The 16,868-nt window shown below is 49.9% G+C and overlaps 1 protein-coding gene across 2 annotated transcripts in view; it reads left to right on the top strand.

Moving 5' to 3' along the window:
• Positions 1-12,231: 12,231 nt before the first annotated feature.
• The window catches only part of LEKR1 (leucine, glutamate and lysine rich 1), a 49,295-nt gene continuing 44,658 nt past the window's right edge, over positions 12,232-16,868 (top strand). For both annotated transcript variants that reach the window (XM_065640251.1, XM_065640250.1), the window contains exon 1: positions 12,232-12,599. In XM_065640251.1, coding sequence (XP_065496323.1) covers positions 12,552-12,599 — 48 coding nt within the window. In that variant the 5' untranslated portion in view covers positions 12,232-12,551. The remainder of the gene's footprint in view (positions 12,600-16,868) is intronic.

The raw sequence follows: 16,868 nt of genomic DNA, 5'->3' as shown, positions 1-16,868 counted from the left end.
CATGGGTACAAAAAATGTGAAACCTGCAGCCTCTCGCATCAGCAGTTGAGATTTATTTTTGCTGATTTCCCTGTAGGTCCAAGCCAGGAATGTATTTAAATTTTCTTTACAGTTCAAATGCATGCTGAAAGTTAAGCAGACGCCAAGCGCTCCCCTGATACCGTGTGATGGCAGTGGGCTTGGGGTTTATTTTTCTTTTTGTATTAAATCGTGCGCTGTAGTGGCAGAAATAATGCAACTGAATTTACATGGCAATCTTTTCATCTGCAGTGTATCTCAGGGCTTTTGAGGGGAGGTAAAGCAAAATAGCTATTGCAGACAGTGAGACTGTCACCAACCCCACTGCAGAACAGGAGATCATCACCTGTCTGGACAAATAAGTAGATTTTTCTGTTTTCTAGGGTACACCTTGCTTTTCTGTGTGTGCCTCTGTAAGGCCAATTAACATTAATGGGAGTTGTACACACAAACCCAGCAGAGAACAGACCCTTAGAGGAGGACTCATTAGCTCTTTCTTACTCTGGCTTTCATCCATTTTATGGATTAGCAAGAACATTAAAAAATATGGAAAAGCAATGCTGAGTATTGCCACACCAAAGTGCTTACTTAATGAGTTGTAACGTGACAGGTTTGAGAATTAGTTGATAGGTTCATGAATAACTAGACCTCTGGAAATATGACACAAAAGCGATGTGAGGAGCCAGCTGTATAAATATCCCACCCCATGGTCCTGATCTCTTCCGCTCAGACAGTATAATTCCCTGAGAAACGCTGTTTCCAAGGGAAAAAAAACCACTAGAAATTCCCATAAACTTGGGTTTTTCAACCTGCCAGGGGTGTTTGCAAAGGGAGTCGGGCACAAGAGAAGGCCCAGAGCTTCTCCTTGGGACAGTGATGTGGCAATTGCTCATCTCCTGGGACAACACTGCGAGTCCCAACCATCCCCCAGCAAACCGAGCTGGTATTTTTAAGAACATTGCGTATTTAAGACAACTATGAGAAACCTGCAGCCTCTGACATCGTTTCCCTGGCCTAGGGATGCTTGATTTTTCCCACGTTATGGTGGGGTAGCATGAGATGTGTTTTCATGTGTGGTCTCCCAATGGTATTTGAAGGGCCCTCGGTGAGGAAAGATTCTTTCCTGCTTCTTCTCCCCGTGGGTTTGAGGAACGGAACTGCAAGAGGAAGGCAGGTTCAGCAGAGAAGCTGTTTCTCATCCTCGTCTTCCCTGGAGCAAGGGGCCTGGGTTATATCGGAACAAACACCAAGAACGTGCGGGTCAAACAGCGAAGCGTCTGAATTCAATGTGTATCCATGTGGATTAATTATCGGGATCATGGGAAAAATGAACCCAGTCAAAAAGGAATGGTGAAACCGTGATAAAGCACACAGAGGTTGGGAAGTCGCCTTCCTTTTTAAAGAAGTGAGCTTTTAAAAACTTAAACAAATGTAAGATTTAAATAGAAAAATGTCCCTGTGCAGTAGCAATTGTTTCATCCCACCCAACATGAGCCATCTGGATATTTTGATATTCTCATCTCACCTTCCAGGCCCTGTCATTTTGAAATTGGCTCTTGGGGTCCAGTTTAGCACTCTTAGTTTCAAAAAAGCAAACAAGCAAAAAGACAAGGTTTTCTTTTTCATTTCTACTGTTGTTTCCAGTCCAGCTCTTTAATGCTATTTTTAGAAGTCTGTGCTTTAATGCTGTGGCATGAATTGTTGGGATTTCCCTTTGCTAACATAAAATAGCCGATCTGCACTTTGGTATTAGCAGTCAGCCAGGAAATCCAAGCCTGCTGCCAAAAATGGGCCTCCTTGCATAAATCTGTATTGGTTTTAATTTCCTTTTGCAGCAATGACACGCCAGATCAGCTGCGCTGGTTTCTCATGTCGTGCCATATAACATGACAGGCTTAACTGGAAATGAGAGACCAGATTTGTCTTTATTTGATTCACTGATGATACACACAGCTGGGAAATGCCGGTTTGCGAGAAATCGGGGAAGGGCTTATTTTCTTATCCCTGTAAAGAAGAACTGGCAGAAGGATGTTGTTCTACAGGGGGCTTTAAATGTTTGAAAAGACAAATGATGAAACATATATGTATAATTGCCTTTAATACCTTGACAGAATTATCTTTTACTGATCATACATTTATTACAAGGCAAGGAAGCTGTAATTGAGTAGGATAAATCAACTGAAGGATCCAGTGATCTGGATCCTCTTCCAGTCCTGCCAGTGTCTGAGCAACCTGTCCCTGCTTTGCTGTGAAATGAGAATCACTCTGTTGATCCACTTTTTGTGTGGTCTGTGAAGGAAAAAGGTTCCATATAAATAACTCGTAATTACAATTCTCTCTCGATCAGAGCTAATTTCCAAAACGCTCATGTCCTGTCGCTGCTGTGGCTGGTCTCTTCCTTTCCACCAGGAAGGCGTTACGTGGTAGAGATTACGTGAAGCAACTTTTTAACTTCTATTTTTAAAGTTCTGAAAGGCAATACCTACATGTTAGTCATTGCCATCCTTAAAATAAACCAAACGGCAGCTCCAGGCACAGGGACATTCACAGTTAGCAGGGAACGGCCAGTGCGGGACATGGCTCGTACCACTCGCTGTCAGCCGGGAAGGGTTCCCGCTGTGCGCGGAGCTGTCACCAAGCCACAGCTGGTGCAGATGTGGCCCAGCAAGGACAGTGACAGCCGCTTCCTGGAACGGGGGTCAAAAGGCTTGCGGTTTATCTCCCTGAGATGATCTCCCATCTCAGGGCACAAAGTTTGGCGGAATGCTCGGGGGGAAGAGCTCCCCGGTCACCCAACAAGTGCCATGCTGGGGAAACTGGGATCTTTGGGTGACCTGTTAACACACACTGACAAATCGAATGTACCACTGGCAATGCACACAGAGTATGAGGCAGCTACCTATGAAAAGATGAACTATTAGAGAGCTAAATTCATCTCACAAGCAGATCCCCGGAGGCTAATGAAGTCCCGGCGAATACACTGGCACAAATGCCCGAGCGCTCCTCACTGCACCGTGCTGCAGCACAAACGCAGCAGCAGCAGCAGCAGGAATTGCACTTGGTTTACTCCTCCGCAGTTTGGCCCATGATAGAATCATAGAATCGTTTTGGTGGGAAGAGACCCTTAAAATCATGGACATGCTGCACCTGGCTCCAGACCTTTGAGCTACGCCCAGAACCTGGCCTAACAGGCTCCCCTCGGCGTGTGATGAGCCGCAGCTCGGGCTGGAGGTCACGGTGAGCTCGGCCTCGCTGGCTTTGTTGGGCTGGAGCTGAGCAGACACAGCAGGCACCACGGGGAGCAAGCTCTTTGATTTGCTGGTGGAAAACTTTCAGTAATCTTCCAGATGTGGATAAAGCTGATGGTTAGTGGCACATTACATTCTTGAATTGCTGAGTACCAGACCGTATTTACTTGCAAGGCCGTATTTCCACAGGCAGGTTTGTATTTGGAGACAAGTCCTGCTGATGCCAGTGCTGTCCCAGCCAGCAGGAGGTCCAAACCCCAGCCCTGTGTTTCACTGCAAGGTCACCAGGGCTTCCTCTGCAGGCAATGCCAGGCTGCCCTAACCAGAAACTGCTCCTCTCACCCCATCCCCAGTGCTGAGTCACTTCCAGTCACCAGTTCTGCTGCCAAGGCCTGTCCTCATTGTGAAACCGGCGGTTAACGCCGTGCCCAGCCATAAGCAAGCAGGTCCAGCCCAGTGCCACGTGCGGGCCGCCCGCCCCGGGCAGCATTAATGCCTGCAACACGCCTGGGCAAAGCAGCAACACTGGAGAGCTGAGGAGTTGCACAAGAACGAACCAGAGTCACTGGTGCAGGATGTCTGAGAGACAGAAATTGCCTGTGGACCTCCCACAGTCAAGGACTGTGCTTCTACCTGCCAGAAATCCTCTTCTTGTAATGGGGTAAAGGTTGTTAGATGAGCAGAGGTAATTCTCGGTGCAGAGAGCATCTCCTGTGCTGCATGTTTTTGTTTTTTCCCAGCTCCCATCCTGCTCATTTCGGGAACGGTGCGTCTCACAGCAGCCGCGTGTCATTAGTAGAGGGTCCTCATCTGTAAAACAAATGAGAGCCAGAACACAGAACTAAAACAAAGCCTCCACCCTTCTGCGCCCCTGATAACTGGTCTTTCCGCCAGCCAAAGGTTTGCGAAAGAGGCATGGCAAGGCAACGCAAGCACCACCCCAGGCGGCAGGGAAGCCTGAGCTGGGGCCACATTCTTTTGGGGCAGGGACTGCTCTTGGCTCTTATCGTTAGGTTTTTAGAGCACCAAGTACCCTGGACCTCAATGCTGATGAGGCCTCTAGGCGTGACAGCTATACAAATATTTAATGTGCCTTTAATCGTGGGGTGGGGAATGTGATTTGTAGCCCCAATAGGAAGTGCTGATCCTCTGTGTGTGTGACTGTGTCATTGTACTTAGAAGATACTACGCTGAGTATCTATGACAGTATCAACTAAGATACTGTGAAGTGCACTCAAAGGGATCTTGCACAACGAGCAAACAGCAGCATGGGAGTGCTTTAGTTCAACCCCAACTCAGCAAGTAAAACACCACAGAATCCCAAATTGGTTCAAGGAGAGGGGTTCCCGCAGAGGAATGGTGAGAAGGAAGAGTGCAGGGACGGTGGGATGCTCTGTCCCGGGGAGCTGATCCCGGCCTGTGGGGCTGTCAGACACCCGTTGGCCAACAGCGGGTTGGTGTGTCTGGAGAAGGCTTTGCAGAACAAAACCGCAGCCTTTTCTCTCACATTTGGAAAGAAAAAGGGCATCAGGCAAAGGTCAGGAAGCTTAGCTTTGTGTAATTTTGTATTCCATGGGGAAGAAAAACATTGACTGTGAAAGGAGCCTGTAAACTGTAGGATGCAATATTTGTTCTTCTCGGCGGCTTTCCTGTGGGTAAGGACGTGACTAATCCCCAGTGACAGCCCCGTGCTCCAAGCCTGCTGCTCTTACTGGTGCAGCTGGGGACTCTGTCGCTTTTCACCATCACAACCTGAAACGAAAAGTCTTTTGCAACGGAATTGCTTCTGCAATGAAATGAAAGATTACTAAAGCTCTTGCCACAACTGCTGGGAACAAACTGACTTTTATTTTATCCACAGTATTGTGAATAAATGGTGAATTATGTGTGGTATGATGTGGGTGTGTGTAGTTCTGAATGAAATGTGAATACCTTCAGTTTTAAGCCATGAGCTACTGCACGTTAAGATGCCCCCAGAAAGTGCAGCAGCACCCTCTTAGTCACACCGGTGGAACCCCAGTTTAAGCCTGACTTCCCAGCCCAGTTCAGCCTCGCACATGTTCCGACGAAATGGAGGTTGCACCTTGCTGTTCCGGATTCTCCAGGGAGAAATTTCACTCCCGTGACAAATCTGGGCAACCTTCCAGTCTGTCCTCGCTTGCACCTCAGTGGGCTCTCAGCAAAGAGAAGCCCATGGCTCCGTCTCCGTGCCTGCTGGTATTTCACACCATAATAAAACTCTGGCAAGTTTTATTGCTATGGTGGGTCAATGTGGCTTGAACACGGTGGCCACAGTTCACCAGAGATGGGTGCGAAGCTGCTGGTGAAATGTAAACAGGAAGAAAATATGCCTGTTCCCGTAGTGACTCCACAATGACAGGGAAACACCGTCCCATTTCACAATCACCTCTTTCCTCTCAGGGTCAGGTTTGCCGTCTCTCCTGCCCAGGCCCGGTGCTGGCAGCTGAGACAAGCTGCACTCGGCCCTCGGCAGCACTTTGCACATCACGAAGTGTCTCTGTCTCTGGACCTCCCGCTCCTCCCTGGACACAAGCTGCACGGTGGCTAAAACTCACCCCATCAGCACCGAGACCACACTCGGCCATCACCTACCCCAGTGTCTAGATCCCAGAAAGAACCATTTGTGCACTTCAGTAAACGTTACCTATATTTTGGGTAACAAAAACCCGGGCCTCTATTTTGGATGGGGCCCTGACCTTGCCCCATTTGAAGTCAATGGGTTTGACTAATGAGTGTACAAGGAAACAGGTTCTAAAGCAGAGCAAGAAAAATCTTTATCTTGTTTTCATCGAAGTTCCACGCACCAAGGTATGAGTACGACTTTGTGTTAACAAGGTTGTAGCAACCGCATGCAGTCAGCATACACATGGTGTTATCTGGTTTTGGGAGATAAATTTCAATTGTCAGGCCATGCCATGGAAACACAACATTTGCATTTTCCTATCAGGATGTGCCAGGACATTACGCTGCAATCGCAAATCATGAGGTAACAGCGTGAAGTAGAGGAAGGAGTACGCTAATCTACTGCAAAGTATTATATGTTGTTATTTAGTATTTTCAAAGGGTGCCCATAGCATCAGGAGATGGAGCAGAGCCCAAGCAACTGTTTCAACAGTAGATACCATGATACAATTTCAGGGCTTGCAAACGCAGACTCCTCTCAATATTCCTGATTCATATGGAGAATCCCATTCCCTTCATTGTGGCCTGAGAGCCTGATGCATTATTTTTGCGTGCTGGATCTCAGAATGATGTATATGTTCTGATCTTGCCTCCCAGATTCAAGTCAGCCTCTCCATCCCCCTTGGTATGATCTGTCCTCTAAACATCCAGGCTTCCTTCATTTGTTTTTTCTCTTTATCTTTTCCTGTTTCACAATGACTCCATAGTTCCTTCATCATTGCCTGATATTTCTTCCAGTAGCTCACTAAGTCTGTAAGTAACATCTGTCTCGTTTCATCCATTCTCGCCCCCTTTCAATGGGAAGGGCTTTGTGTGCAGACTCTGTTTTGGCAGGATTTTCTGGGTGGTTTTTTTTAAGGGCAACAGTATAAACGTTTTCCTCCCTACAGATTCTGTGTTTAAATTAGGAAAATGCAGCTCACTCTGCCTGTGGATGGGGGGAAGGGGGAAGATTTATGGGGCTTCTGAGTTCCCGTGGGAGTTTCCTCGCAGGCCCCTGGGAAACTGCCGAGCCCTGCGCCGATGAACCTCACCCTGATGCGAAAAGCTCTCATTTGCCCGAGGAGCCATCCGATGTGTCACCATCATCATAGCAACAGAGCATTCAGTGATCTTTTAGATATGCTGAGCCCATGCCCTAAAGATAAAGAACAAAACCTTGAACTCCTGTGCAGGATCTCCCAGGGGTTTGGGTTTTTGCTTGGTCATTTCCTCCCCAGATCACGTCCTGCTGTCAGTCCGTCCGTGCCCTCCTGCCCGTCGTGCCTGTTCCTCGTCGCTCGGCTGCTGAAGCTGTCCCTGTGCTCCGTCTTCCTTTCTCACTTCAGCCTCGTATCTCTGACGCTTTCCCTGGCACCCTTCCCAAGTTCTCTTGCTGCCAACTCAGACTCAGTGTGAGCTTCTCGTATTGCCTTCCAAACCCTTTCCTAGCGTGGCAAATACACCCACTGTCCTCTGCACACACACGGCTGATACTGCCCTTGACAGCTCTTCACTCCTGGCACTCAGCTGCTGCTTAATCATCCAGATTCCTCCTCTGATTCACCCCATGTGCTCTTGCAGCCAAAAGCTCGACTTTGATTTGGCAATGTCACGACAAGAGCGCTGGCATCTCCTCCCTGAGGAACCGGCTCCTGCTTCGCGTGCCCCGCCGTCATTAGCGCACTCCTGTTTCACCCTCTGTTCGGGCTGGCATCGCCGTGCTGTCAGAGCCTGGTGCCATCACCTCACCTCTGCCTTCCCTTATGCTTTTCCTGATTTTATCATTTTCATGTTCCTTTGGAGAGTTTCTCCAGAACAACCTGCCTGACCTTGACTCCCAGGTAGCCCTCACATTCAGATCTTTCCTCCAAACATCCTTCCACAGAGGCTCCTCTCCCTCCCACCACGGTCTCATCCTTGTGACATTTGCACAGAGAGGGGCACGCAGGGCAAACCGAGCAAATCCAGCAAGCGATACAGCCTGAAAACAGGAACTAACACGATGTGCACGCAGCACCAGAAATAACCTCGCTGCCATGTCCTTCCCTTCACCCCGCCACCCCCCGCACGGCTCCTGCCATCTCTGCTCCTCGTGTCACCCTCTGCTGCAGGACCCGGTGCCGGGACCCCCCCGGCACCCCGGGGCTGAGCGATCGTCGCTTGAGCTCTGCTTTGCTCCAGCAAAACAACTGGAACCGCCAGCAGCTTCCCAGAGGAGTTATTTTCAGACAACGCTGCAAAAAAAAGAACACTTCCCCGCTCAGGTCTTTGTATCAAATGCATAAAAACACAGCATAAAACAAGAGGGCTGGTATAAAAGTGTGCTTTTTCTTTTACCCAGGAAACGTTGCAGGTGCGGCACAACTATTCACCCTCACACACACCCCGACCAGTCCTGCTTTGCGTGAAGAGAGTGTTGGTGTTTATCAGCCTTTCTCCCTGGCTGCCCACCGGCACGGACTTTGCTCCTCTGGGTTGGGATTTCTAAGCAGTGGGAGGTTTTCCACCTGTGTTTGAGAAGGTACAAAGCCTGCCGGCAAACAATGGAAATAGCTGGCTTATGACTGCTGCGTGTCACGCACCCGTTCCCTGCCTGTCCGTTTGTCCTTGGAACTGCTTGTGCCGCCTGGAACCTGATCTCCAGTGGACCCGGTTGTTCGGGCTGGCACGCACGATGGCCTGGGACATCAGAATGGGATACCGGCGTGTGACATCGGTGTGGGACACCGGCCTGCTGCCACCTACATGGGCAAGACATGGCAGACTCCAGTCTGGCCTCCCTGCCCTGTGGGAGCTGGAGGCCCGTGGGCAGGGGAGGCAGATTTTGGGACAGGAGGGCTTCTCGCAGAGGGGAAATAGTTGCTTCAGAGCGGAGCGTGGCAGGAGCAGCCGCTCCCATGCTGTGCTTCCCCTCAGGGTCCCTGCCCGTGAGTGGCCGGCCTGGCAGCAACATGGTGCCTGCCAGGTTGTCCTTCTCACCAGCACAGACTCTTCTCACCCCCAGGACGGGATCTGCTCAGCCCCAAAAACACAAGCTCCCCCAATCACACTTCACCCAGGACTGGATCTCCTCAGCCCCCGCAAGGATTAGGTCTCCTCAGTTCCTCCATGACTGCATCTCCTCAGCCCCCTCCATGACAGACTCTTCTCAGACACCCCCAGGACTGCATCTCCTCAACATCCCCCCAGCACAGGCTCCCCTTAGCCCCCTAGAACTGTGTCTCCTCAGCCCCCCAGGACTGGATCTCTTCAGCTCCTCCATGACTGCAACTCCACAGCCCCTCCAGCACAGGCTCCCCCCAGGACGGGCTCCCCTCAGCCCCAAGACTGAATCTTCTCAGTCCCCTCAGGGATGTATCTCCTCAGCCTCACCTCACAACTGCATCTCCTCAGCCCCCTCAGCACTGGATCTCCTCAGCCCCCCCAGCACTGGATCCCCTCAGCTCCCTCAGCACTGGATCCCCCCAGCACTGGATCCCCTCAGCCCCCTCAGCACTGATCTCCTCAGCTCCCTCAGCAGAGGCTCCCCCCAGGCCAGGCTGCCCTCAGCCCCAGGGCAGGATCTCCTCAAGCCCCTACCCCCAGCACACGCTCCCCTCACGGCGCGCAGCCGGCAGCAGGGAGGGCGCATCCCCCTCTCCACCGCCCTCCCTCTCTCCCTCCCTCTCTCGGCTGCGTGACGGCCGCCTCCCCCCGCTCCCCGCGGTGATCCGCGCTGATCTCATCGCCGCACGACACCCTTCCCCGGCACGTTAGGCGGCCATCGCGTGAGAGGCGCCGGGCGCCCGTCCCGCCGCCCCCCCGCCGCCGCCGCCGCCATCACGCAGGGGGAACAGATGCCGGCAAGGCGCGGCCGGGCGCCCCCCCATCGCCCCGATCAAAGGCGCTGCCTTCCCCGGCTCGCTGTTAATGCCGCTCCTAATTAAAGACCTCCGCGGGGGGCGAGCTGCCCTTCACACGCAACCCCCCGGCGGGGCGAGGAACCAGTGCTGGGAACCGCCCTCTCCGTTATATTTATTCTTAAAAATCCCCGGCTCTTGGAGAAGAGGAGGCTGAGCGGTTACTTCATTAATGTTTATCAATATGGAAAGGGTGGGTGTCAGGAGGATGGAGCCAGGCTCTTCTGGGTGACCACCAGTGACAGGACAAGGGGCAATGGGGTGCAAGCTGGAACACAGGGGGTTCCACTTAAATTTGAGAAGAAACTTCTTCCCAGTGAGGGTGCCAGAGCCTGGCCCAGGCTGCCCAGGGGGGTTGTGGAGTCTCCTTCTCTGCAGACATTCCAACCCGCCTGGACACCTTCCTGTGTAACCTCATCTGGGTGTTCCTGCTCCGGCAGGGGGATTGCACTGGATGAGCTTTCGAGGTCCCTTCCAACCCCTGACATTCTATGATCCTGAGCGTATGGGCGAGCTCACGTTTGTTTCCCCATTCCCCCCCCCCCCCGCAATCATCCCCCAGCTCGCCGTGGAGCACGAAGGGGTTAAGGTGTGTGGGGAGGCGGGGGGGGGGTGATGCTGGGCCATGCGGCTTCGCTCGGCTGCCAAACCGGGGATTAGGGCTGCAGCGCAGCGCGGAGCTCGGCACGCAACGTGGAGCGGGTCACGGCGGTGACACACGCGAGGGCGAGGGGGGGTTGGACACCCCGGGACCGCCCTGCAAAGCCGGGGGGGGCCGGGGAGGGCACCGGGCGCCCGAACGGGCGCCCGGTGCCCTCCCCGGTCCCCCCCGGCTTTGCATCTTATTGCATCTTATTGCATCTTATTGCATCTTATTGCATCTTATTGCATCTTATTGCATCTTATCGCATCTTATCGCATCTTATCACAACAGCTTTCTAAAAAAAAATGCACCACATTAGCGATGCTTTTGCAAGAGGCTGAACCTTTTGGCAGCTAAGAGCGAGTCATGCATACGTTAAATCAGGTTAGCGAGGGCTGGGGAAGGTCACCTTGCTTTTCGCGGCGGCCTTTTTCCAGTTTCTGGTGGCCGTCTCTAATTTTGTTTTGTTTTGTTTTGGTGGTGTATCTTATATATGAGGCTTGTTGGGCGTCTAGGAAATTCTTTGGGGGTGTAGGAATTGTTTTGGGTGTATAGGAAAGGCTTTGGGCATATAGGAAATTCTTTGGGTGTAGCGGAATTGCTTTGGGCATATAGAAAATGCTTTGGGCATGTAGGAATTGCACTGGGCATGTAGGAATTGCTTTGGATATATAGGAAAGGCTTTGGGCAGATAGAAAACGCTTTGGACATGTAGGAATTGCACTGGGCATGTAGGAATTGCTTTGGGTATATAGGAAAGGCTTTGGACATATAGTAAATCCTTTGGGCATGTAGGAATTGCTTTGGGCATATAGAAAATGCTTCAAGCATGTAGGAATTGCATTGGGCATATAGGAATTACTTTGGGCAGATAGAAAACACTTTGGACATGTAGGAATTGCACTGGGCATGTAGGAATTGCTTTGGGTATACAGGGAAGGCTTTGGGCATATAGAAAATGCTTTGGGCATATAGGAATTCCATTGGGCATATAGGAAATTCTTTGGACAGATGTGAATTGTTTTGGGCAGATAGAAGATGCTTTGGGCATGTAGGAATTGCTTTGGACATACAGGAATTGCTTTGGGCATATAGAAGATGCGCTGGGGACCATGGGGACAAGGCAGATGGCCGCTGCGGCACGGCTGATGGGATGCGCTAAAACCGAGTCTCGACTAAACCTCATCTTTCTGGCCCATGTCGAAGGGGCCGCACATCAAATAACCAGCGATGAAAAGGAGAAGGGGGAGGCAGAACGTGAAATTAATTCAGTTGAAACGGGGTTATACTGAAAGCTCCCAATTCTCACATCTTTTCCTGATTTATTTATTTTTATTGCTTCGCTGTGAGCTCGGATGGATTTCATTGAGAGCTGGCAGCGCAACGCCGGTTCAGCCGGAGGCCGAGCACATGCCTGGGTCCTGACATGCGGCTGACCGAGGCACGGGGGGCGGTTTTGGGGCGATAAATAGGATAAAACCGAGACTCTGCAGTAAAACCGGGGCGGCGTTTACGCCGTTTTCCTCCCGCAGAGCCAGCTCCTGGCCGTGCAGCTCCGCCCGTTCCTAGTTATTAATTTTAAACGGGGTTCGTTACACCGGGGCTGGGGGGGTGACCCGGGGCACCCCAGACCCTCAGCCCCCCCCACCCCTCTCCGCGCATGCGCCGCCCTCCCGGCCACGTGACGCGTTGCCGTGGTGACGGAGGACGCCGCGGTAAGAAAATGGCCGCCCCGGCTGCCTCCCCTCAGCCCGGCCGCCTTCCCGCGCCCCGCTCCCCTCCCTCTCCCCGCTTCCCTCCGGCCGCCCCGGCCCGCCTCGTCTCGTCCTGTGTCCCCTCTCCCTTCGCGGGGCCCCGGCGCTGCTGGCAGCCCCGTCCCCGTGCGGGCGGTGTGGGGTGGGGAGGCCGCGGGCCCGGCCTGGGCCTGTGGCGTGGGTGTGTTTGCATTTCCGCGCGTGGGCCGGAGGAAACATGTGGTCCTGTTGCTGACAGCAGGTTCTGTCCCTCCCTGTGACCTCCGGCAGCTCCCCTGACCCCGCCGCAGAGTTTCAGGAGGCCATGGAGCGGCACATCCCCACTCACGCGCTGCCCGAGGAGATTCGAAAGGTATGAAACAGTGGAAGTACAAACCCAAGCTGTTTAGAGACGAGATACTCCAGTAATTTAGGGGTGTTTCACTGGCCTGTGAACACTGGTACGTTATCTGGTACATTTTGGGCCTGGTTTTAGATTGAGTATGTTCTAGGTTTCGTCATTACATAGGAAGTGTAATTACACTAGGAACACTGTAGAGGAACGTGCTCGTTCTGTAACGGCATTGTCACTCCAAGGTAAGCTTCAGATTTTACCCCGTATGGCATGTTTTGTTGCCATAAGTTTGGAACAACTGCAGAGCATAACATGTAATTGTTCCAAGGAGTGTCAATACAAACAGGAACAGGACATTCCCCTTCATCTTTCCTTGTATCTTCTCTTTGTGTGTGAGACTGTTCTTTTGTTTGGGAGACAAATTATTCCCAAAGTAACAATGCTGCTGTTTACATGGATTAACTTTTGGGGAGGCCCTTTCTATGCGATGATGCACACAAGTGGAACACGAGTCACTTTGTGTAATGCTGAAGTTTTTGCTTTGGCAATAAAACACCCCGCTTCCTCATTTTTTGACATGCATCTAATAATCAACAAGGAATTTAGAATTTTTAAGTACTAGCACAGCCTGGACAAATTCTCCCTGGAACAGTCCAGGAAACTGTTGGGACGATTTCTGAGCCATCAATGATGATTTCTGAGGATTCAAGGATGAAAGCAAACATTAGCTGTGTTAGGATAGGAATTGCATGTGAAACTTGGGCCTTCGTTATCCTCAGTTCAGGGCTGTTGAGGTGTCAGTTCTGAGCTGCAGGCTTTAAGAAAAATAACGTTACCGAAGGAAATCTAGAAAAATGGAAGAAATAGTTAAGAGCTTAAAAATCCTCTTCTTCTGAGAAAGGGTGATAGAACTGGGTTTACTTGTTCTAGAAGATACATGAGGGCACAGTAACAGTAATCGTGTGTGTAGGAAGATGGTGCTTGTCCTTCATCTCCAGCTGCAAATTCATCTTTTCCTTGCCTTTCTGGGCGTGCTGTGGTTGAGTGTTGTGGAACTGCAGACACGGGGGTGGCTGAGCAGCCGGGGGAGATGTGGAATCGCCCGAGCTTGTGCTTTGGAGTGGAGCGCTGGGCCGGCAGCCTCTCGAGGTCTCGCTCTACACCTTTAACCAAGAGATCTATGTGCAGAAGGCACATCGGTACTTTAGATAGGCGCACAAATAGGCTTATGTTCCTGTCCCACCAGTGTGAGATGTGCGAGCTCTGAGGCAACGACAGATTTTGGGATTGGTGAATCATTGGGGTTTTACAGATCTTTTGCCGCTGCTCATCTCTTCACTCCACTGGCTTGCGTTGTACTTGCAGTATAGCTACAAGATACTGAGCTTGACTACAAGTCATTTTCACAATTTCCTGTCATGTTTTCTGCCTTTTATGTACACGTGTTCTTATTCCCTTCACGTTCCCTGCTTCTTGGATTTGATAGCATCTCTCTTGGAATCTTTCTTTTAGATCACTCCTATATAAGCAGAACTCGTGCCAGCTGTAGATTGCTCTGCCAAACTGAGCACGTGCTCCCAAGATGCAGCTTGCAGGCCAGAGGAACACGTGTGTCTGGAGGGAGTATGTTCAGCACTGGGATTTCAGCTGCAGATGAGGAATATTCACTTGCTGGGTGCTAGTTGGAGTTGGCTTGCTGGAGGGGGGATTGTGCTGACAATGGCTCGAGCAGCTGTCTCAAAACAAAGGCCTCAGAGCAGAGCTCTCGTCATTCCCATCCTTCGTGTTCCCGCTGGATGGAGCTTCACAAGCTGCTTGTCAAGACTTGGAGCAGTGACATCGCTGCCTCCAAAACTGCACTTTTCTAGAGGATGGTATGGAGAGGGAAAGGGGAAGGGAGCAGCTTGTGCCAACCTGGACAGATGGTTCTACTGCCAGACCTGCCAGAGTAAAGCCATGGACGTCATGGCAGAAGTTGAAGTAAATGGACCATTTGCAGACTGAGTCCAGGAGGCATTGCCTGCTATGTTTATTACACTTTAAAGGAAGTTCTAATCTAGAAGGGAAGAGCTTTTGATGTTTTGCTAGTGAAATTATAGATGTGAAGGGACTTCAGATTCTGATAAATTTTGCCTTAGAGAGTCACGTAAGAATTTTACATGGCCTTACTTCTCTCTCTCTCATTCCTTCTACTGTTCTCATACCTCTCCTTTCACACAATATATATTGCAAGATGTGTGCTAAATGGAAATAAAAAATCAACAGGTAAATAAACATCCATGTGTCCATTATTAAAGCTTATAGAATTTCAGGAGTTTTTTGTAATTACAATTGCATATTTTTTAGGAACTAATTATCAGTAAAGATCTAAATCATGGTTTGTTTCTGAAAAAGAATTTAAAAACTCAGAGTTGTGACTTTATTAGCAGTTTGGTTAGCTCACTGAGCAACGTTTGTCGGTGTTAGAAGTCAGGAGGAGTTGGTTTTCCCTGCGAGTGTGGGAGGAAGCAGCTCTGCCCCATGGAGCGGTGGTGATGGCCAATGTGGAGAGCAGCTGCTGCTGTTCTGGCAGCAGACGCAGGAGAACTGGTGGGTTCCCCGGAGGGAAATAACCATGTCAATCAGTGGCAAAGTCCGTGCCAGTTGGGACAGTTTTGGGAGAGTAAAAAAGACGATAGTGTCTCCTTTACCCCAATTTTATGGATGTGTATTTTTGCAGTAGTTATCTTTTTATTGTTTGGGGTCTTCTTGCCTTTTTTTTTTTTTCCTCAAGACAAAAGGTTATCATATTGCACCTTGTTAGTTGTCTGTTGCTAGTGGTAGAAAAATCCTTTATGTGCTTGTGATGCAGTTTTGTCCTGAAGAACTTACCGAAGTGGGAAACAAAACAGCAGCCACCTCCATACGACAGTAAAATGACACCTGGACTCCTCCAAGTACCAAACAAAAAGTTGTATTTAATTTTATATTTTATTTGGCAAACAACCTTTGCTTAACGTAAATAATAAAATTATTTGAGCACAAGCTACCCTTACAGATTAGTAGTTCTCGCACCCTAGGAGCTGAAGAAAGCAAGCAGAGCAAGAACTTTGGAGCTGTGTTGTACAGCAGTACAGAACGTTCCGTGGTATCCGACTGCCCACAAAACATCCCGTACGTTACTAGTAGCAAATGGTTACTCATTAGATTTGCCACACGTGCTATAGATTGAGCACATGGTGTTATCTTTAATTTTTCTTGCTGTCTTTGAACCTGGGGTTGTTTTTTTAAAACATAGTTCCAGTTGTGTTAATTAGCTGAAGAATCTGTCCTGCCCAGCAAGACGAGCTTTGTAAAAGTGAACGATGTGTTCAGTACTTACAATATCCATATGGACTTAGAAGCAGCAGTGTTTCCATCCGTGCCTTCCAGATGCACACGGTTGTATCTACACACAGAACAGCAGATTCCTGTGCTCATGTACCCTGGGGACGCTTCTTAAGATGATGTTCACCCGTCATCTCTGTGCCCACTGAGATTTGGCTGTAGAATTTTTAACTTTTAGATTTCATTGGGCTGACAAGCTCCAGCTCTGTCAATTTTCTGAGTGGCTGTAATATCAGAAGATTTGTGAAAGCAGATCTGAACTTGGATCATGATCTTCCATTCCTAATGTGAGAATTCAGGAGCCACGGGTGGTCACCTAGGGCAGCAAGGGATTTTGATTTCTTGCTGTGCTCGTGAGGCTCGGGCTGTATTCACAGTATTCAAGCTTTTCTCACAAAGTTAGGGCTGTATCTACTGTATTTGGGTTTTTCTGTATCCTTTCTGCAAGCGGCTCCCGAGTACGCTGGCAGGAATTGGAGGGACTGCAGCATCTCTTGGAGGCGCTTCCCACCAGCTGCAACTACAGATGCAAGAAGTCACTATTTGCCAGGCAAAGACATGGTTAACAATGAGCTAAATGATCTTTTATCTGCCCAGGCATCGCAGCACGCTCTGCACGGCCTGCTGGACACGTGTTGGATATTTGCAGTTATTAGCAGTGTTCACAGATTTTATGATTCATTAGTCTGTTTTGCTCACAGGCAGGAAAAACTTACAGCTACCTGAAACCTGAGTATTATTTCCTGTCGTGACAAACGGATTGTTTCAGGGCATGTTTTGAATGAAGCTTTTGAGAGCAGACATTCTGTTTTTACTACGTGCCTATTTCTACACTATTCATATGTATTCAAAGCAAGTACTATGATTTTTATGTTGCAACTGCTATTTTATGCAAATGTAACAAATAATGATGTATGCAGC

This window comes from Caloenas nicobarica, chromosome 8 (assembly GCF_036013445.1).
Source record: "Caloenas nicobarica isolate bCalNic1 chromosome 8, bCalNic1.hap1, whole genome shotgun sequence".
NCBI lineage: Eukaryota > Metazoa > Chordata > Aves > Columbiformes > Columbidae > Caloenas > Caloenas nicobarica.
Note: the sequence above shows the minus strand (reverse complement) of the source record. Positions and strands in the feature narration are given on the sequence as shown.